At 42.9% G+C, this 21,704-nt stretch overlaps 1 protein-coding gene across 1 annotated transcript in view; it reads left to right on the top strand.

Moving 5' to 3' along the window:
* Window positions 1–17,881, top strand: part of MYRFL (myelin regulatory factor like) — a 107,507-nt gene extending 89,626 nt beyond the window's left edge. Inside the window, exons 17-25 of the mRNA XM_008155570.3 lie at window positions 2,082–2,156; window positions 2,239–2,294; window positions 2,416–2,595; window positions 10,740–10,802; window positions 11,383–11,470; window positions 13,673–13,747; window positions 16,984–17,104; window positions 17,460–17,534; window positions 17,640–17,881. Coding sequence (XP_008153792.2) covers window positions 2,082–2,156; window positions 2,239–2,294; window positions 2,416–2,595; window positions 10,740–10,802; window positions 11,383–11,470; window positions 13,673–13,747; window positions 16,984–17,104; window positions 17,460–17,534; window positions 17,640–17,726 — 820 coding nt within the window. The 3' untranslated portion in view covers window positions 17,727–17,881. The remainder of the gene's footprint in view (window positions 1–2,081; window positions 2,157–2,238; window positions 2,295–2,415; window positions 2,596–10,739; window positions 10,803–11,382; window positions 11,471–13,672; window positions 13,748–16,983; window positions 17,105–17,459; window positions 17,535–17,639) is intronic.
* Window positions 17,882–21,704: the final 3,823 nt, after the last annotated feature.

Raw genomic sequence — 21,704 nt, 5'->3', positions numbered from 1 at the left:
ATGATGAATTCGTAGCCAAATTTACCTGTAGTTAAAGCAAGCAAGTACAGTAAGGACCAAAGTGTGTGCTGCGCCAGCTCTGGGTCCCTGTTGTCTGCCATCCCTCCTCTGCAGGGACGTGGAGGCACCCTCCCGGGATGCAGGAGTCTTCTGGCCTCTGGCCTCCAGGCTCCCACTGCTGCTGTGATGCCCCTCAGACACTGAGCCCTGGTCATCTTGCCTCTGTCCTCCAGGGCTTCTTGTTCTTAGTCTAAGTATTCACGTGGTGAAAGGGGCATTTATCTACCCCTTGAAAAATGCTTTGTTAGTGTGGGGAAGGACCGGCTGCTGGCTCATCTCAGGGGAAACAGTCATTCTCAGAGGAAAAGTAAGGGATGGAGCCAGGGTACTTGCACTCCTTTCGTCTAAAGCAGCTTCTGCTGTAGAAGACAGTGGGGTCTCCATCTGCTTGCCTCCCTTTCCATTTTAACTTCTCCCTTATCCTGCCCACTGTGGGAACATCCCCATTATATTTGACACAGAATTCCCATGAGAAGCCATTCCCCCTTTGCTCACTCTCCTAAGTGCGCTTGTCTTCCGCTGAGATTCCCAGCTCAGGAGAGTGTGAGCCTCTCACCACTACAGACACACTCAGCATTCTCTAGAGTCACATATTGCCGTGAAAACCCAAGGAAAGGCTGTAGGAGCTCTAAACCCGACACAAAGAGGCTGCGTTTGAAACGTGCTCATGAGAGCTTATGCATTCCGGTACTGTTGACCGCCAGGATGGTAAATGGGTGGAATTAGGCTTGTTATCCTATTTCTGGCCTGTGGTCTAACTGAGAAGGGTCAAAAGCAGAGTTTGCCCCCAAAGAAAGGAGCAGATGGCCATGTTACTCTAAGATTCTAGAAGTTCTGTGGATCGTGCATTGAAGCAGACGTCAGAGAATTCAGAAGGAATAGTGAGGATTAGTCACAGGCAGATAGGAAAGGAGGGCTGTGGCAGAACAAGGTAAGGGAGACTGGGCCACAGCAGGCAGTCGCCCGAGGGACACAACCAATGCCCGAGGCCTCAGTGGGCTCAGCACCACTTTCCCAGGCAGGGCCGTGCCGGCTGGGCTGTAAGCAGCTGCCGCGGAGGACGCACTGGGAGTTCTTTCCTCCTGAGTGGCATGCAGACATGTGGCACATACTTTGTACGTATTTAATGATGGAAATCCACCACCTTTGATGGGGAACACAATAATGAGTTGAGTCTGCAGAATCAGGTGTCAAGTTGAACTGGCAGGAGATCAAGTTTGGTCACCCTGTGTCGGGCCAGCCCAGGGGGATTGTAAGGTCACCAAGCAGACTTTCACAGGAGCGTTCTAGACTCCCCCGAAGAGGAGAATGCTCAGTGCGTGAGCATTGTTGGGAATGGTAGCTTCCCCAAGCTCAGAACCTTTAAGGAAAGCTCCCATTTGGATGTATCAGTTCTGATCACCAGGGTGGGGGGAGATATACTCATTATTTTGAAGCCATGGAGTGTGGAAATGGGTGCTTTATTGAATGTCTTTCCTTCCTCTGTCCAATTTGGTGTATTGTGCTCTGAAGAGACAGGCAGCTGGAAGGTGTCAGCACTGGCCAAAGGGTTTGGCATCCACAACTGACTAAACCTGTGCCTCCTTTAAGCCCCGCCCCCACACACACCACCACACACCAGTGTGGACGCCCTCCACTAGTGGATGTGAACTTTGCTCTGGCTTTTTCCTGCAAAGAGCAGAGGGCTGCCTCCAGCCCTTTACACGCTTCCTCTTGTAATCTTCCACCAGTGACAGATGCTTCTGAGACAGCTTGCCAGGGCCAGGGGGCTGCCCTGTGGAAAAACCCATCAGCATGGGCTATCCTAGGTGCCTCTGAGCTCCAGGACCACCTGGGCTTTTCTTACCAGGGCAGAGAAGCAGAACTGCTGGCTTCCATGGCACGCTGTCAACCAGGCCCCTTCCCCCCCGCCCCTCCCATCTGTGTGGCCTGTGAGAGAACATCTCTGGCCAGCTGGTTGGGTGAGATATATCTGGAATCAAACCTGCCACATAATACTTTCTTTATTATTTTTTAAACAGTGCCTTGACGATAGTCTCCCTTTACATACTTAGTTTAAAAGATCAAGACCAACGTGCCCCAAATCTCCCTCCGAGGTGAGAATTCCAGTCTTGTTTTCCTTTGGGGAGAAGGGTCCTTGAGGGCCTCTTTATAAATCGTTTCATTATTTTTTCCCAGCAATGTCACAAGTTCTCAGGAGCCGGCCCTGCCACCCATAGCCTCTTCCTCCTCAGGTAAGATCTTCACATTCCTCACCCTTAAACCCAACCTGTGTTTCCTAGGAATTGTCAACAGAGGAAGTAGCCTGTCAGGTTAACCTTGTCTCTTCTCTCCTCTCTGCCCAATGCCGTGCAGCACCTAAAACGTCTCTGGCAACCACACAATCCTCGTTCCAAATACCAGAAATCACTTTCTGTGAGATCCTGCCGTGTCAGGAGATTTATTGCTGCCCCATCTGGGGAACAAGAAGCATCCTCTCCAGTCCTGTGCAAAGACTGTCCAAGGAAATGAAACCTCTTCAGAGGTCATGGGCAGGTAAAGGATGTTCAAAGAGAAACAGCTAGAGCTTCCCCCGACCCCCATCTCCTTGTCAATATTTACATGAATAATCTCTTAATAGTTCCAGATAATTGTTCTACTCTTCTATTTGTGGTGGTGAGATATTTAAAAACACAAAGAAACGAACTTGCAGTCACTTATAATAAAGTCATGCACTGCCTAACAGTGTTCTAGTCAACGAGTGACCACATATGCAATGATGGTCGGTCCCATCTTATATAATAAAGAGCTAATATGCAAATTGTCATCATGCCCTCGCACACTCGCACCAGAACTGCTCAGACACTCAACACTGGAGAGAGAGGAATGGGGACCAGCCAGGCACAAATGAGCTCGCAAGAGAGGAATGGGGACCAGCCAGGCACAAATGAGCTCACGAGAGAGGAATGGGGACCATCCAGGCTGCAGCCTGGGAGAGAGACAAGCCACCTGCCCTGCGGTCCTGGACACGAGCACCTACGGCTGCGGCCCGGGAGAGGGACAAGCTGCCCGCCCCGCAGTCCTGGGCTCCTGCGGCTGCGGCCCTGGCGAAGCCACCTGCCCACAGTCCCCTGTGGCTGCGGCTGGCCTGGGTGAAGCTGGCCCAGATCCTGGGTGCCTGCGGTCAGCCAGAGGGAGGGAATCCTGGGTCCCGGGTGTGGGGTGAGGCAGAGGTGGTTAGGGGTGATCAGGCCAGCAGGGGAGAAGTTAGGGGCATTCAGGCAGGCAGAGGTGGTTAGGGGTGACCAGGCAGGCAGGCAGAGGGGTTAGGGGCAATTAGGCAGGCAGGCAGGTGAGCAGTTAGGAGCCAGCAGTCCCGGATTGCGAGAGGCAGTCAGATATCCCCCGAGGGGTCCCAGATTGGAGAGGGTGCAGGCTGGACTGAGGGGACCCCCCCCCATGCACAAATTTCATGCACCAGGCCTCTAGTAAGATTATAATGGAGCTGAAAAATTCCTATTGCCTAGTGATGGGATAATGTTATAGGGCAACTCATTGCTTACGTGTTTGTGGTGATGCTGGTGTAAACAAACCTACTGCCTGCCCACCATATAAAAGTATAGCGCATACAATTATGTACAGCATGTAATGCTTGATATGATGACAAATGACTATGCTCCTGGTTTATGTATGTACTATACTACATTTTTTTACCATTCTTTTAGAGTGTACTCTTCCTACTTAGAAAAAAATGTTTTCTGTAAAACAGTATGCCATGTTACACAGGCAGCAGCCTCATACATCACTTGATTGCATCATTTTCTCTTGTGCTGGATCTAATCTCAGGTTGTTTTGTACAGTCACATGCTGTACAGGCTTGTGGTGTCAGAGCAATAGGCTCTGCCAGATAGCCTAGGTGTGTAGGAGGCTGTACCATCTGGTTTGTGCAAGTGCACACTATGATGTTCACATAACGAAGTCACCTAAAGACACATCTCTCGGTACATATCCCTGTTGCTAAGCAGTGAGTGAATATATTGAACTCCCTGCCAAGGAATGAAATTTTGGTTGATCCAAGGGAAAGGGTCTCATTTGTCTGTTGACAACAAAGACAGTAATAGTTGCACAACTGAAGCAATTACATGTGGATGGTTAGATTTTTTTGGCTCACTTAAAATTTTAAAAATGATGTAGTATCTGGGCTCTCTGCCCAAACCAAGTAGGGCAAATGTAAAAGGCTTTAGAAATTCTGAGTTCAATGTAATCCTTAAGTTAGTGAAAAAACACAAGATTGGCATTCCACTTTCAGAACATCTTTTTCCTCTTAGACACACAGACACACACACACACACACACACACACACACACACACACAGATGCTTTTTAAGTAACAGAATTTTATGTTAAAAAATATGGAAACTTGACAAGGACTAAAAGTGTATTTATCTCTGTAAGATCAAATACAATATATCCAAGTGAATGATAATTTACATTTGTTTTAAGAAATATTTTATACACACGTATTGTCTAAAATTGTAACGATGATGCTAATAATAGCAATAAATATGTATTAATGTAATTTATTAGGATGCTATGGTAACAAAAGGAGATATTGGTCATGTCTGACTTGAAAACAGTTGGGGGAAGTACATACCTAACATACATTTGGAAGAAGAGGAACCCAAATATTTTTGAGCAGCCCTACTAACTGACACAGAATATGGGCAGTGGTTGAAGTTTTGGGGTGGCAATGTACTTTTTTTCCCTTTTGATACTATTTCATATCTTAGTCTTGAATAAATAACATTTACAGATCATCATCATCTTCACATAGTGAAGTACTACTATTTATAAGGCATTGTTATAAGTGGTCAACATAAGTAAATCGTTTAACCCTCACAAGCCTAAAAGATAGGCATTGTAATTATCCCCATTCTTCCAATGAGGAAGTTTATGTACAGAGAATTTCCCCCACGCCTATAGGAGGCAATGCTTGCACTATTTTTCTCATGAAAGCAGCTTCTGATTGAACTTGGAAACATGCATTACTATAGGGTGAGGATAAAGGTTCAATATGAAGAAAGGAATTTGTTTCAGTCATATTCCCAATAGTTTTAAATACGCAAAGGTCTGTTGCTATCCCCTCCCCGCCCCCGAAGAAGCCTTCATCCATTGTGAACGCACATGTTGTGGCTGCTGAATCCTTTCCTTACCTTGGGGGCCCACTTTGGGGACATTTGGTGTCCCTTTTCTTTTCTTTTTTTCTTTGTTGATTAAGGTATTACATATGTGTCCTTATCGCCCATTCCCCGCCCCCGCCGGCCCCGACTCATACCCTCACCCCCTGTTGTCTGTGTCCATTAGTTAGGCTTATATGCATGCACACGAGTCCTTTGGTTGATCTCACCCCCTTACCCCCACCCTCCCCTACCTTCCCTCTGAGGTTTGATGGTCTGATCAATGCTTCTCTGTCTCTGGATCTGTTTTTGTTCATCAGTTTATGTCGTTCATTACATTCCACAAATGAGTGAGATCATGTGATATTTATCTTTCTCTGACTGGCTTAGTTTGCTTAGCATAATGCTCTCCAGTTCCATCCATGCTGTTGCAAATGGCAAGAATTCCTTCTTTTTTACCACAGCATAGTATTCCATTGTGTAGATGTACCACGGTTTTTTAATCCACTCATCTGCTGATGGGCACTTAGACTGTTTCCAAATTTTAGCTATTGTGAATTGTGCTGCTATGAACATAGGGGTGCATGTATCCTTTCTGATTCGTGTTTCTAGTTTCTTGGGATATATCCCTAGAAGTGGGATTACTGGGTCAAATGGGAGTTCCATTTTTAGTTTTTTGAGGAAACGCCATACTGTTCTCCACAGTGGCTGCACCAGTCTGCATTCCCACCAGCAGTGCACGAGGGTTTCTTTTTCTCTGCATCCTCGCCAGCACTTGTTGTTTGTTGATTTGTTGATGATAGCCATTCTGACAGGTGTGAGATGGTACCGCATTGTCATTTTGATTTGCATCTCTCAGATGATTAGTGACTTTGAGCATGTTTTCATATGTCTCTTGGCCTTCCATATGTCCTCTTTCGAAAAGTGTCTATTTAGGTGTGTTGCCCATTTTTTGATTGGGTTGTTTATCTTCCTTTTGTTAAGTTGTATGAGTTCCCTGTAAATGTTGGAGATTAAACTCTCATTGCAGATAACATTGGCAAATATGTTCTCCCACGCAATGGGCTTTCTTGTTGTTTTGTTGATGGTTTCTTTTGCTGTACATAGGCTTTTTATTTTGATGTAGTCCCATTTGTTTATTTTCTCTTTCGTTTCCATTGCCCTAGAAGCTGTATCGGTGAAGATACTGCTTCAGCATATGTCTGAGATTTTGCTGCCTGTGGATTCCTCTAGTATTTTTATGGTTTCCTGTCTTATGTTTAAGTCCTGTATCCATTTTGAGTTTATTTTTGTGTATGGTGTAAGTTGGTGGTCTAGTTTCATTTTTTTTGTATGTATCTGTCCAACTTTCCCAACACCATTTATTGAAGAGACTATCTTGACTCCATGGTATGGTCTTGCCTCCTTTGTCAAATATTAATTGAGCTAATGGCTTGGGTCGAATTCTGGGTTCTCTGTTCTGTTCCATTGATCTATATGTCTGTTCTTGTGCCAGTACTGGGCAGTTTTGAGAACAGTGGCTTCGTAATACAGCTTGACATCTGGTATTGAGATCCCTCCTACTTTGTTCTTCTTTCTCAGGATTGCTGCAACTATTTGGGGTCTTTTTTTATTCCAGGTGAATTTTTGGAGAGTTCGTTCTAGGTCTGTGAAATATGTCATTGGTATTTTAATGGGGAGTGCGTTGAATCTGTAGATTGCTTTGGGTAGTATGGATGGTGTCCCTTTTCTGAGAGCAGTCCTCAGAAGAGACCATCTCACCTATGAGAGAAGTACTGATAATGAATTTGGACAGGAAGAGGTCATGGGACTGATTCAACTTTCATTTTCAAGGTTTCTTAACCTTTGTGAGCAAATTCACTGCTGCAGCAACTAGCTCTTCTTCTGAAGGTTTTTGCTCTCTTCTCTGGGATGAAGAATGTCTGCTCAACTTCCTTCCTATGGGAGACACTGAAAAAAAAGCAAAGAGCCTATGGCAGGGAACTGGGGGGAGGGAGGAGAATCTATGGAATTCTACAGATTTATAGAGATTTAGTGAATACATTTTTTTTTTCAATCTCACAAGGCAAAAAAAGCATCTGGAATTCATACTTATTTGTTTTGGAGACCAGAACTCTAAGAAGAGCAAATTTCCCAAAGAAAATCGTTCGCTGTGTTAAAGGACTCAGTCATTGATTGGTTGGGTTCATTGACTTTTTCTTGGCCTGAGTCTGGTTCAATCAGGAAAGGAAGAGATATCCAAGATGCTGTATTGGAGCTCAGCCGTCAGCCCAGTTGTACAAGTAGTGCAATACGCACATTCTACCACCACAGGAGACGCTTCGGAAAAACCTCTCCTCTCCAGAAGTTTCTAATTTAGCTTATTGAGAGATCTTATTCACCAACTATGAAATATATCTTCAACTTTACAATGACAACCACTGGGGATGTATATTACATTTAAAGTGAATATTGCTGGGAGGCATTTGTAAAATGAGAGCCACTCCTGTATGACAACAGGAAAATTCATGGTTTTTCAATAACCAGCCTTTCAGAATTGAATAGTTTTGCCTCAGAGAAGTGACAAATTGGAGGTGTTTTACAGGAGACTTAAAATTTGGTATTTCCAATCCTGCTTTTCAAAAGCCATTTTTGTAATTCTAAATCTGCAGGATGATTTCTCCTCACCTTCACCTTTTTATTACTGTTAAAAAAAATATGTTGTTATCAGATAGTAAATCCTAGCATTGGGTTCTAGTCTTCAGGAACCTGAAAACTCCTCCTGTGGAAGTGCGGCCACTCTGTAGTTCTATTTATAGAGTTTATAATGAGCCACGTTCCTGCAAATTCAGCAGGAACGTGGAACAAAAGGTAGGGGAAGAAGACAGAGGGATGGAGAATTCTGGTTTTCCCTTCTCTTTATGCCTCATTTGCCTTGTAAATTCACAGCCTTCTGTGGAAGCCATCACAAGCAAAACCCACAGCAGGAGACATGTGCTTGAAAATTGTTATTGCAATATCTGGAATCCAAGCAGTCTGGAGCCCTTTTTAGATAGCACATATATTTCCATCTAAAGGGAAATAGATATCCAGTTTTCTAGAAAATCCTCACATATCAAGATCATTTCTTCTTCATGGAAAGCATCATGTTGGGGCAGATGCTAAGGGTACTTGCCTTGCCTTTAAGGTTTTTTTAATTTCTTTATTGATTACAGTATTACATATGTGTCATTATCCCCCTACCCCCCCAATCATGCACTCACCCCCCTGTTGTCTGTATCCATTGGTTAGGCTTATATGCATGCATACAAGTCCTTTGGTTGATCTCTCCCCCTTACTCCAACCCTCCCCTACCTTCCCTCTGAGGTTTGACGGTCTGATCGTTTTGTCTCACTCCCATTGCTAATACAGTGAAGGGGATCAACATCTCACATCCACTTCCAGCATCCCTCTACACCCATCCCCTGGGGTTCTCCCCTTTGAGTGTGTAAGAGGACACATTTTTTAGAGGGTATTTGATATTCTCTCATTTCTTCCCTCCCCTCACCCCCGCCCCCGCCCCACCTCTCTTCCTTCACCCTTCCACAAATATTTACTGAGCACCCTCAGTTGAGCCTGGGCTTGCCTTAGGTGGGATACAACAGCGAGCAAGATGCAGTCTTCCAGAAGCTCACAGTCAGGTGAACGACAAGTACAGCAGCCCGTGCACCTAGTGTGGGAAGTGCTGATGAGGACAGAGGGACTTAGGAGTGACTGTCCCGAAGTAACGCCCTCAGTCCCTTTTGCTTTTTCTCCTGAAATGCCACACAGAAACTTGTTTTACATCGTGCCTCTTTTTTCTGCCCATGAAAGCAGCATGTGATTTATGAACTTGTATCTCTTATTAAATAAGGTCAATGTCTTTGTGTTCTGTACAAAAACTTTTGAAAAATATAAAATTATGTTGTTTAATGCAAATGAAGGAATGCAATAAAAGTACAGAGACTTGGAAGTAATCTTCAAATTTTAAAAAATGCATGCTGCAAAATTTTTTGAATTCTTTTGTTAGGTTTATGTATTTAACCACCCATTAAATGATTGTTTTCACTATTCACTTTAAAAAAATATATTTTCCGTCATAGTCTTAACAACAGTCATCTGAATGGTTACCTTTTCAAAATTGCACTTGAAATGCCTTTTTGGCTCTGATGGATCCTAACCACTTCTCCAGCTTCCTTTTTCACCGTCAGCTTCTGGCTGCACACCAGGGATCTGATTCCTCTCCTCAGTTGGCCACAACTCAGTCCTTACCTTAAGCTCAACTTATTCCCAAGTGGATCACGTTATGCAGGAGATACAGAGGATTCAAATAATGTAGTGCTAGCCAGTCTGCTCAGTGGTTAGAGCACTGGCCCGTGGACTGAAGTGTCCCAGGTTTGATTCCAGTCAAGGGCACGTACCTCAGTTGCAGGCTCCATCCCCGACCTTGGTCGGGCATGGGCGGGAGACAACCAATCCAATGTGTCAACATCAATATTTCTCTCTCTCTCCCCATCCCTTCCACTCTCTCTAAAAATCAATGGAAAAATATCCTTGGATGAGGGTTAACAGCAACAAAAAAGAATGTTAACAGAGGTTCCCTCCTGTGGAGTTGTGGAGAAAGGACAAAAATACATAAACATTTAAATACTGATAGAGTTAACATGCCCTTTGCTATAGTGACAGATATACCACTGATGGGTCACCACATAGAAGACTCAGTAACACATGCTATGGCATTAGAAAGGAGGGAGCTATGAGCTTCAGTGATCTAATCGGGGCTGGTGTCTTAGTCTGCTGGGACTGGCATGACCAAGCGACTTAAACACAGAAGTATCGTTTCTCAGCGCTGTGGGGGCTAGCAGTTCAAGATCAAGGTGTTAACAGGCCTGGTTTCTCCTGGTGGCACCTCTCTTGGCTCACAGAGGGCCGCTTTTTCTCACGCCCTTGCAAAGTCTTTCCTCTGTGCACACACTCTCTCTGGCCTAGTCTCCGTTTGGATTTGGTCTCACTCTCACAGTCTCATGTCAACTTAATTACATCTTTAAAGGCCCTACCTACAAATACAGTCACATTCTGAGGTACTAGCGGGGTTAGGATGTCACACATGAGAATTTTAGGTACACAGTTTAGCTCAAAGCAGACAACTTCTTGGAGAACAGTGAGAATCTCCTGTAAGGGATATGATGGGTTGAAAGATAGGAGAGAGAAAGGGTGGGGGAACATTCCATTGACAGAGATAAACTGGATCGCACACTGGGTTTTCTTCTCATCCTGAACGGGCCTTAGAGACTGGTAAACTTGCCCTGACTGGTGTGGCTCAGTGGTTGGCTATTGTCCTGTGCACCAAAAGGTTGCCGGTTTGATTCCTCGTCAGGGCACATGCCTGGGTTGTGGACTCAGTCCTGGGTAGAGGGCAGCCGATCAAATTGATGTTTCCCTCTCTCCACCTTCCTCTCTTTCTAAAAATCAATTTAAAGTTATTTTTAAAAAAAGAAAAAGACTGACAGACTTTTCTCTTTTCAGAAGACAGAAGCACATCATTCCTGGCAGGGGGTGTGCTAACCAGCCCCGACTGGGGAAGTGACTGTAAGTTCAAATTTAAGTGACTCGATTCTTTGACTGGCGGGACCAGGCAGAGGACTATGGGCTATGGTTACTAGAGTGAGGAACAGGGCAAAGGCTGCACCCTGCCACACACCCCCATGGCATTATGCTTGTGTAATGGCAGCCAGCCTAACCATTCAGGGGAGCATTAGAAATGGTGGCTCATTACTAGGCAGATATGGTTGATCTCCATGGATTTTAATAATTTATTTAAACTTCCTGCTTCTTCTATTTTTTATCATTATGTTTTCATTTGTCTTCTGTTTTCTCAATTTTAAAAGCATTTTCAATAAATTTCAATTTTTTAGGGCTTCCAGGATCCGGGAATTCTTTTGGATAGGATGAGGCTATTTATAGTTTTCTTAAAATTTACTATAACAACAACAAAAACGCCTTTTTCCTTCCCTTCTCCTCCTCTTTTTTCTATCTGAACACAAGTGACACCCATTGATCCAGGAAACTCTTGCTTTGCATTCTGAAATGTGGACACTGGGCTGAAGTACAGTACTCCTTTCCTCTGCAGAAGAGTTTACCTTCTTTTCTCTATTTCTTCTCAACCCAGGGATTGATACAACCATCAGTTCTATTCAGATTATGGAAATCCAGCAAATAATAGATCGCCGGTATTGCAGTAGAAGCCTCCAGTGCGGGTGGGTAAGCCTCCCCATTACACCCCAGTTGTTTCTGGAATTTACTCCAGGCTCTGGGTGTTTTGAATAAAAGCTAAAGCCACATGGTAAAATCAATGTGTGCTTACATTGCTCCTTAAGTAAAAACACATTTGTTACACGGTGGAAGAGGGAATCATAAAACGGTTGGTATTAGCAAATGTCAATAAACCACGGCTCCAATGATCCCAGTCTCCTGGTTTTAATGGGTATGACCAAAGCAAAAAGCTTAGTGGCAGCCCTGTGGCCGACTCTCTGCGGGAACAAACCAGAGATGCAGAGGGGCTAGTTAATTTTATAGACAAGAAAGACATTGTTACCAATGGCTTCAATTTATGAGTGAGTTGAAATTTGTATATTTAAATAAACAGGGATATCATTATTTTAATTGCTGGGGAAAAATATAGCTTATCTTAGCTTTTTCAGCTAGGAGGGGGGGAAATCCAGGTACTGAAAAGGTATCAGCAGCATCTACCTCTAGTGCATGCTGTATGTCTGTGTGGCGCTAATGCTGGGTCAGAAGCATGGAGAGCAAGTGGCTTCAGCAAGCACCATACACAAGTTATAGCATTAAGAATCTAAAACCACTGGCTATTTTTCCCATCTGCCCAGCCACAATGGCTCAGTGGTTGAACGTTGACCTATGAACGAGGAGGTCACGGTTTGATTCCCAGTCAGGGCACATGCAGCCAATCAATGATTCTCTCTCATCATAGATGTGTCTATCTCTCTCGTCCTTCCTCTCTGAAATCAGTAAAACCTACTGAAAAAAACAAAACAAAACAAAACAAAAACAAACAAAAAAACACACAACCTATTGAAAAAAGAAAAAAAAGAATGGGAGTTCTTTTTTTCTTTTTCTTTGATGAATATTTACCAGGTGCCTGCCAGCTTGAAAGCAAGGCTACATATTTTTAAACTAGAGTCACAAATCCTTTGAATTCTCAGCCTTATTCCTTTTCAACCTGATATAACTTAGGCAGCAAGTTGATGGTCCCGAGTTTTAAAAATAAATTACATGGTCCTTTATGACTTGTTTATGATCTCTGCCTGTTCATCTCATTGAGTCCTCAGGACATCCCTGAAGGTTGGTGTTACTTATTTGCATTTTGTTGTTAAGGAACTTGAGGTTCAGTAAACTTGAAAAAGCCAGAGACAGACATTAATGAATGTGGTAGGGTGACGTAATGAAGAAGAGTAGGACAATTCAGGTTTAAATTCTAGAACTTTGACAAGATCTTTATTCTCCTACATATCCTTTTCTCATCCACTGAGTAGGGTTGCCGAGAAGTATTCCCATCTTGGGAGTCATGGGGTGGGGAATGAATTCCATTCATCGAAGCTTCATCCAGTTGAACAAAGCTCTCCTGATTCCAATGCAGATCTATTTCCTTCATTTTTGCATTCTCATTTTTGACAACTTATTTTAGTGGTCAGTGTAGAGAATCTAAAACCACTGGCTATTTTTCCCATTTACCGGGTTTTAAATTGTTTCTATATATAATTTAAAAGATGGTCAGGTCATAAGAACTTAGGTCTGATATGCCTTTTTTTCTGGAGTTTTCATTTCAATATGAAATCAAAGGACCTCCCTCTTTGCCCCCAGTTTCTCTCTTACAGGGGAGGGGGGAGGACACTGTATAAGCATTTCTGTCTTGCAATTATCTCCATTACTAAGTGGTAATTAGGACTATAATAATTTTAGTTGGTTCAAGTTCTGAAAGTGCATAATATTTCCTGCTAATGTTTCCTAAAAGGGAGTGATTTACGGTAGAAAAGCTGGTGTTTATTATGTCCAATCCTCCTTCCAGAGGGGTTGTTAGTTTGAGGTCTTTGCCTCATTTGTTTTCTGAAATCTGTATCTCTTAGGGGAACTGAAGTCATTTCTGTGTGCTTAGCTTTGTGCATTTGGCCTGGGATTTGACTTTCCATCACTTTGTCTGTGTGTTCTAACAAGCTACACATTTTGTGGTACATTTTATATATTAAGACCTGAAAGAAATCCCTTTGCAACTTGACAGGTATGTATCTGAAAAACATTAAACTATACCATGTTAAATTTGGTTTTATATATTTACTATAGAATGTTTTACTTTACATAGTATACAATGAGCAGCAAAAAGCCTTTTGCATCATTTCCTGCATATTTTGATTTGTGGTTTGATTTTTTTTTTTTATAATTAGGTCTGGAAATTACAATTACAATATTCCTGTTAATAAGCACACACCCACAAATGTCAAATTCTCTCTGGAAATCAAGTAAGTGTGTAACTGTAAAAACCAGTTCTATTTTTATTATTATTTGAGTAGCCAGCCTGAATTTACAATTTGATCAGTAAGTCAGGAGGTAGAAACTTATCAGTCCCTGTTGACCAATGACAGTTGGGTTGAGAGGTGGACCAGTTTGGGAAAGTGTTTTTCAAAATGAAGGCCAACCAGAAAGAAACTCACTATAGACTGATTCATTTGCCTCTCAGCATAACCATTATTGTTTGTCTCATTTTCGGTTCCTATAAGTGTATTCCTAGTATCACATGAGCTCACTCATCTAGGGGGAAAAGATGAACAACATAGACTGAAGAACAAGAACAGCATTGATCAGACTGTCAGATCTCAGAGGGAAGGTAGGGGAGGGTGGGGACAAGGGAGATAGATCAACCAAAGGACTTGTGTGCTTGCATATGAGCCTAACCAGTGATCACGGACAACAGGGGGAGGGGGGCATGCGTGTGGGGGGGTTTGGGAAGGGAACGGGGGGAGGGGGTTGATGACAAATATGTGATACCTTAATCAATAAAGTAATTAAAAAAAATGAAGGCCAAGATCTTCCAAGCTCCCTCCCTTCACGGGGCTAGAAAGGCTCTAAACTATACACTCACACCTACAAAATGGAAGTGACCTTGGGTTTGAATCTCGCTCACAAGCTGCAGACTGCCTCTGACTGTGCCCCTCTGAATTGGGGTGGAAACAAGAGCAATAGCAGGGCCCTGGATGGGGGGACTGCACATTTTTGTGAGCTCCTGGTAGCAGTGCTAATGCAGACACCACCTCCTTTCCCCAGCGGAGTTAAAAAAGGAGTCAGAGTTTGGAATTGGGCAGGCCAAGGCTCAAATTTGTTTCTGTCACTTACGACTTCTGTAATCTTGGAGGAGCCACTTATCCTCTCTGAGCTACTGTTTACTCATCTATAAAATGAGTTTGACATTATGCCATAACAAGGAGAGCTGCTGTGGGAATCACTGTAAATAATAGTGAGATTAATAACTACCATTTGCCGAGCACAGACTATAAACTAGACACTACGCTTTAGTATCGGGTCATATAATCCTCACAATAACCCTCCAAGGTTGGTATTATTTTTCTAGTTTCTGTTTTTCAGATGGGAACACAGGTTTTGAGAGGTCAGAAAACCCAACACGAAGCTCAGAGCTCCTAAGAGCTGGAGCTGGGCCCATTTTTTAAACCAAACTTTCCCGCCTTCCCAATGAGATGAGATATGTAAGAATATTGCCCCTCCCTGGCACATCGTCGGCACTCAAAACATGGTAGCTTTTATTATGACTACCTTTCCTCCAAAATCACAAAACTATTCTGATCAATTTTAATTAATTATGGTACTTTAAGACTTTTTACTCACTTCACTCAGAAAGTACGCAATGCGCTACCTCTTACCACGGAGATAGATGGTTTTCATTTTGTATCTCTTGACTTTAGTTTCTCCTTTTCTCCTTCCTCCGCATTTCCTCTCTTCTCCCCATCCTTTGCTCTCTCTTTCCCTTTCTGCCTTCTCTCCCTCTGCTTCCCCAGGTCTGTTGTTCCTCTTCCATCATCCACCCCCAGTCTTGACTCTTCCTCTGGTTCACTCGGGCTTCATATGCCTCCTTTCATCAACCTGCTCCTACAATGAGCTAATGACTCTCACCCCGACCACTTGCCTTGGAAAGGTCTGTTTCAAGCAGCTAATATTTCATGGCCCAGAACCCACGATAAGTCAAGGCAGAGCAAAAGCTAAATGTACTATTCTTAGGAGTTAAATGCACTCCTATTCTCCGGCACTCACCGAGTAACCAGATACAGCGTTTCCTCCTTCATTCCTGGCTTCATGGAGGGCAATGAGCCTAAATGGTACATCTCCTGAAGTGGCAGCTGGTCCATCTTGAGCCACTAACTTGGCCATTTTTCTAATATGGGTGATTTTAAAATAACCCAGATACTCAACTGAGATTATAGGTTGTCTGTGCAAAAAGATTGTTTCCCAGCACAGACGAATCTCATCGTCTTGGTGATGATGAATGGGCCAGCCTCCAGGGAAGAACCATTCTTCCACTCTGACAGGTTTAAAGGCTGTTCATTTCCAGTGGGTCTCACCCCCACACCCCTACCTGTGTTTGTTAGCCTTGCTGCTTCCAACAAAATCTACCCAGATCAGGCTTTTGCAGACTCTGAAATCCTGGAAACTTCAGATAGTTGCAAGTTAGTTTCAGTGAAAAGGGAAGGAATATAGCTCAAAGTTATTTTAAAATCTATGGAGAGAAGAAATTCTAATGTCGGTGTAATTTTTAAATCGGGGGATTAGGTTTCAGAGGCTGTCAAATACTATTTCAGTAGTTGTCTGAGTCCGTTTGGGCTGCTATGACAAAAATGCCATAGACTGGGTGGCCTAAACAATAAACATTTGTTTTTCTCTGTCCTGAAGGTTGGGCAGTCCAACGTCAAGGCACCAGCAGATTCGGTGTCTAGTGAGGGTCTGCTGCCTGGCTATTAATGGTCATCTCGCTGTGTCTTCACATGGCAGGAGGCATGAGAGTGTTCTCTGGGGTCTTCTTTATAAGGGCACTAATTTCACTCCCCCTCTGACCTAATCACCAAAGGCTCTACCTCCTAACTGTTAGGAGTGGTCGGCAAACTCATTAGTCAACAGAGCCAAATACCAACAGTACAACGATTGAAATTTCTTTGGAGAGCCAAATTTTTTAAACTTAAACTTCTTCTAACGCCACTTCTTCAAAATAGACTCGCCCAGGCCGTGGTATTTTGTGGAAGAGCCACACTCAAGGGGCCAAAGAGCCGCATGTGGCTCGCGAGCCGCAGTTTGCTGACCACTGCCCTAACACCATCACACTGGAGGTTAGGATTTCAATACCTGGATTTGGGAAAACACAAGCATTCAGTCCAAAGCAGTAGTCACCTGAGATTGAGTTTCCTTCTGTAATAATGAGACGTGGGCTAGCACACTGGCATCAGTGAGCTCTGGGTAATAAAATGCTTATTTTGAGCTTTGAATGGATTTCCACATTATGTTCCCATTATGTTTCTCCTTCTCCTTCTCCTTCTTCTTATTCTTTTTTTCTTAGGAGTAATCTGCTCTGTGTTGTGCCAATTTTAGACTAGGTGCTGCCGAAGCGAGCACTGCTCCCTCCTCTTATTAAAGTGTCGCCTGGAAGGAGATGATAACTGCTTTTCCATTTACCCTTTATTTCCTTTGTCTTTTGAAGCACAACTGAGCCACTGATAGTCTTCCAGTGCAAACTCTCCCTCGGAAATATATGTTTCCAGAGGAAAGGGAAGGCCAAAGGGATGCAGACCCAGGGAGACGCCTCCCAGGAGACGACACAGGTAATGTTTCCTGGCTCCTCAGCGTCGCGCCCCTGTTCCAGGAGACGTGTGTGTGTGTGTGTGTGTGTGTGTGTGTGTGTGTGTGTGACTGTGGTGAGCCTCTGCTCCCAACTAAGAGAGCGATGCCTTGAGCCGCATGCCAGGGCCTCCCCTTGCTGGCTGACCCTGGTTCCCCGGCTTTGCTCAGCCTCTTCCGTGTGTCCTCCGGAAGCTGCAGCTCTGACAATCCTTATCAAAAGCTGTTGTCACAGACACCTCTCCTGCAGTGGGCAAGGAAATGCTTTCTCAGCCTATACTCTTCCCAATTAAGTGTAAAATGTGGTTATGAAACGGATCTCTTTCATTCATTATTTAGGGATACCAGCACATCTGGAGCCTCCCGGTAGCTCCGTTCTTTGATAGCGCCTACCATTTCCGTGTGGCTGCACCGGTAAGCTATTCTTTAATTTAAGGTTTCTTTTCAGTGAGAAAAAAAGAATTAACTACAGTCAATTCTTACATTTAATCATTCTCTTTTTTTCTCCTGTTCTGACAGGATTTAGCCGACTGTTCAACGGATCCTTATTTTGCTGGGATATTCTTTACAGATTACTTCTTTTACTTCCATCGACACTGTGCCTAATTTATTCAAGTTTGGTTGGGGACTTCACCAAGGAAAAATACTCAGAGATACGGTTAACAGAAACTTATATCCTTATGTTCAACTTCTTCCATCTTTTTGTCGAACACCCACATTTCTTGCCAAAGGACTTGATCAGGCTTTGGTTTTGAGACATCAATGAAGAGTATAAAGTGTTTGCTGAAACTTGAGATAATGTGGTGCTTGATTTTGCCATGACTACAAAGAAAACAGCACTCTTGGACTTACTGCTTCTGCTATTAAGGAAGCTCTGAGGTCAAAGAGGCAGGTCTAGCTCTATTTTGTCTGAATGTATTTCAAAGCTTTGGAGAAAAACAAAAAGACCCATTAAGCCATGTCAACTTAGACCCACTAAACGTAGACTTGTGAGAATGTGTGCTATGGAGTGTGTTGGCAGGAGGGGTGGGTGATGTCTGTTGCTGAGCTCATATTTAGGCAAACCATTGCTATGTGTTTGCTCGTGTGTGTGTGTGTGTGTGTGTGTGTGAGTGTGTGTGTACTATATACACTACACTACAGAGAGTGGCTTGCTAATGAAATGAATTTAAGAGAAATAATTGCACATCCACTTTGTAATGTTTGATGGACACTAAACTTTCTGTGCGGTGGGATATTCCCTCCTGTAAAGAGGGAAGCACCAGCTTGTGACAAGTTTTTAAAGTCTCCTTAGATCAGTGGTCGGCAAACCGCGGCTTGCGAGCCACATGCGGCTCCTTTGGCCCCTTGAGTGTGGCTCTTCCACAAAATACCACGTGCGGGCGCGCATGTACAGTGCGATTGAAACTTCGTGGCCCATGCGCAGAAGTCGGTTTTCGGCCTGGGCGAGTCTATTTTGAAGAAGTGGTTCTAACACCGAGCCACACTCAAAAGGGCCAAAGAGCCGCATGTGGCTCGTGAGCCGCAGTTTGCTGACCACTGCCTTAGATGATCTAGGCCCAGGTATTTGCATTGGATCTAATTGTCATTGCCATTTTTCCTCTACTTATGAGGGGTTCCCTTAAAGGGCATCAAGACGATCTCGGTTCTTTATAGCGAAATTAGCTTTGGAAATGTCTACCTGGCTTATGGGTAGATTTGTATGCTTTTCCCAAGTTAGAATGGCCATAACTCCTCTGGCTAGAGTGTGTTACCTATGTCTTTTATTTTCTGTATTCTGATGTTTTGACATCTCAAGGTCTTGCTGACCCTGGAGGGACTGCACCTCCCAGGGTTAGCCAGTTCCTAGAGACAATAAACAAGTTGCCCACGAGTCTTTTCAAATACAAACCAACCAATGCAGAGCCCATACCCCAGCCACGTTCTTTATCACACTCTCACATTCCACCTGTGCCAGTCACCCCAGGGCCAGGGGCCAGGTGATAACCAGGCACAGCCCCCGTATACAGAGCCTTGTGAAATGAGCCAGTCCTGAGCCTGTTTACCCTGCTCACCTCTTCCTTCCTGTGGAAACTACAGTGAAGGCTCTTGCCCATAGTTCTTCCCTTTTCTTCTAACAACCATGGTACCTCCCAATGTGGCCCCCAGAGGCGTGTCCTGTCTCTTCCTTTTGGGAACCATGAGCAACAGATTATCTTTTCAATGCTGAACATCTCCTGAACTGTTGGTCTTCCTATACCTCAAATTTTCTATTAACACACTATATTTTATAACATGGAGAACAGAATCAAGCCACTCTTGCTCTGGTTCCAGGTGACAGAACTGCTGAATGGCTGGCCTTCCTTTATCTTACTATTGGCCTGTAAATCAATTAGGATGAGACAATTTGATTTTTTTCCCCTTGACAATAATAATCAGTAGTATTAACATATCCTCCTCTTCCTTGTTTTCAAGTATTATTAAACATGTGTCATCTGAATATCAATTAATTGTGAGGCCCCAACACTTAAGAGAAGAAAGGCTTGCTGATGAAATGAATTTAAGAGAAATAGTTGCATGTCTACTTTGTCATGTTTGATGGATACTAAACTTTCTGTGAGAAAAACATCAAACAAATCCCAACTGAGGGGCATTCTCCCAGATGGCATTTTGAAATAGATTATTGACATAAAGATAGTTTAACCCAGTAGGAGCTGAGACTTTGGAGCCAAAAAGTCCTTGCTTTGAATTCAAATTCTGACTTTATCTGTGCCTTTTTAGGCAAGTTATTTAACTTCTCTACACCTCAATTTCCTCACTTATAGAAGAGGAAATTTACAGATAGGAATAAGTGGGATAAAACACATATAAGCTATTATTATTATACCTTCACAGAGCTGAATCATTATAAAGACTACCATGGGATTATAAAGAAATTGAATAGCTAAATATTCACAGATATTAAAGCATTTGTGTCAACTGTAAAAAAACAAAACAAAACAAACAAACAAAAAAACCACACCCAGACAGAACATATGATGTGTACTAGATAATGTTTATATGTTTTTCTATATTTGAAAAATTGTTTTCTCTTTTACTAACCAGCGTAATCTTTGTGGAAAATAAAATAAGGTAGTTATTCTTGGGAGGAGTATTTCAGAATTCCTCCCATTTCTTAGATTCCAATTAAAACTGGTTCTCCTGTGTTGTATCACCCTGTCCAGAATGACCTAGCTCTGGGTCTGCTGCTGCCACTCCATTTCATAATAGCATCCCAGGTGCTTGGTACCAGAGAGACTCCGTTAACTTGACTCTTCTCCTGGTAAAGGAATCCTTGTCAGCAACAGTTGCAAGAGTTCTCTTCAGCATATAAACCCCATGTCCTTACTCACACACTTATGTTCAAGATGGTATGAAGGTTTCAGGTATCTAATGCGGTTCAGTCATGTTGCTTATAAGGGGATTTCTGTAAAATGAATATTGTGTTCTTATTAAATTCCACTTAAAAACTGGAAGTCTTTTTCCCACAGGAAACTTAGTATAGAAGATTGGGTTGAAAGTATTCAGAAATAAAGGATTGAAGAGAGTGGACAGACCTGTGGCAATCCAGGGCATCCGGGGATTAGTTAAACCTATGAGGAGAAGAATAGGTTTTGCTGGAAAATTCTCTTGCATTTGTAGCACTTTTCCAATTGTGAGCTGTCCACTGTGGACCATGCTACTTCAGGCCAAAATATTTTTTCTTGTGTCAGAGAATTACATGACTCTCCACTGGAATATTTCTAAATTCAAATAATTAAAATGTCTATATGAGTCTTCCTCACAACATTCCATAACTCCAGTCTAATCATGAGAAAAACATCAAACAAATTTCAACTGAGGGCATGCTACAAAAGACCTAATCAGTGCTCCTCAAGATAGTCAAGGTCATCAAAAACAAGCCAAGTCTGAGAAAGTTACGGCCAAGAAGAGCTTACAGAAACTGGATGACTAAATGTGATGTGGTATCCTGGAACTGAAAAAGGGAATTAGGTAAAAACAAAAGGAATCTGAACAAAGTATGGATGTCAGTTAGTGGTAAGGTACCAATATTGGCTTATTTATTGTGACAGATGTTCATAACGGGAAACTAGGTGTGGGGTTTGTTGAAACCCTGTGTACTAGCTTCATAAATCTAAATATTCTCCAAAATAAAACACTTAAAAAAAGTCAGGGGAAAAAAATCATTAAGAGCTGGGCTGCAGCACCAGATCCTGCCACCAGGTGCCATTTGTGATAATAGAGGATAAGTTCAAGCCTGAAAATAGGTATTTTTAACTTCAGGCCAAAGTACTTTATTTCCCTACTTTGCCAATTACTTGTCATATTCTGCATATCAATTTAATTAGTTCCCAAATACCATGGTAAATACTATAGAATTATAAAATAGAAATATACGCACATAATAAAATATATAATCATATAACATAGATAAATAGAATTATAATAATTTTTCATGAGTGCTAACAGAGGAACTCAGACAAAATTTTGAAAGCTGTCAATTTTTTTAAAGCAACCAAACCACCAACGTGCACTTAAAACAATTAGCATGTGTGTGTTCAACCC

The sequence above is a fragment of the Eptesicus fuscus genome, chromosome 7 (genome assembly GCF_027574615.1).
Source record: "Eptesicus fuscus isolate TK198812 chromosome 7, DD_ASM_mEF_20220401, whole genome shotgun sequence".
Taxonomy (NCBI): Eukaryota; Metazoa; Chordata; class Mammalia; order Chiroptera; family Vespertilionidae; genus Eptesicus; species Eptesicus fuscus.
The sequence above is the reverse complement of the archived record's forward strand: the minus strand, read 5'-3'. Positions and strand labels throughout refer to the sequence as shown.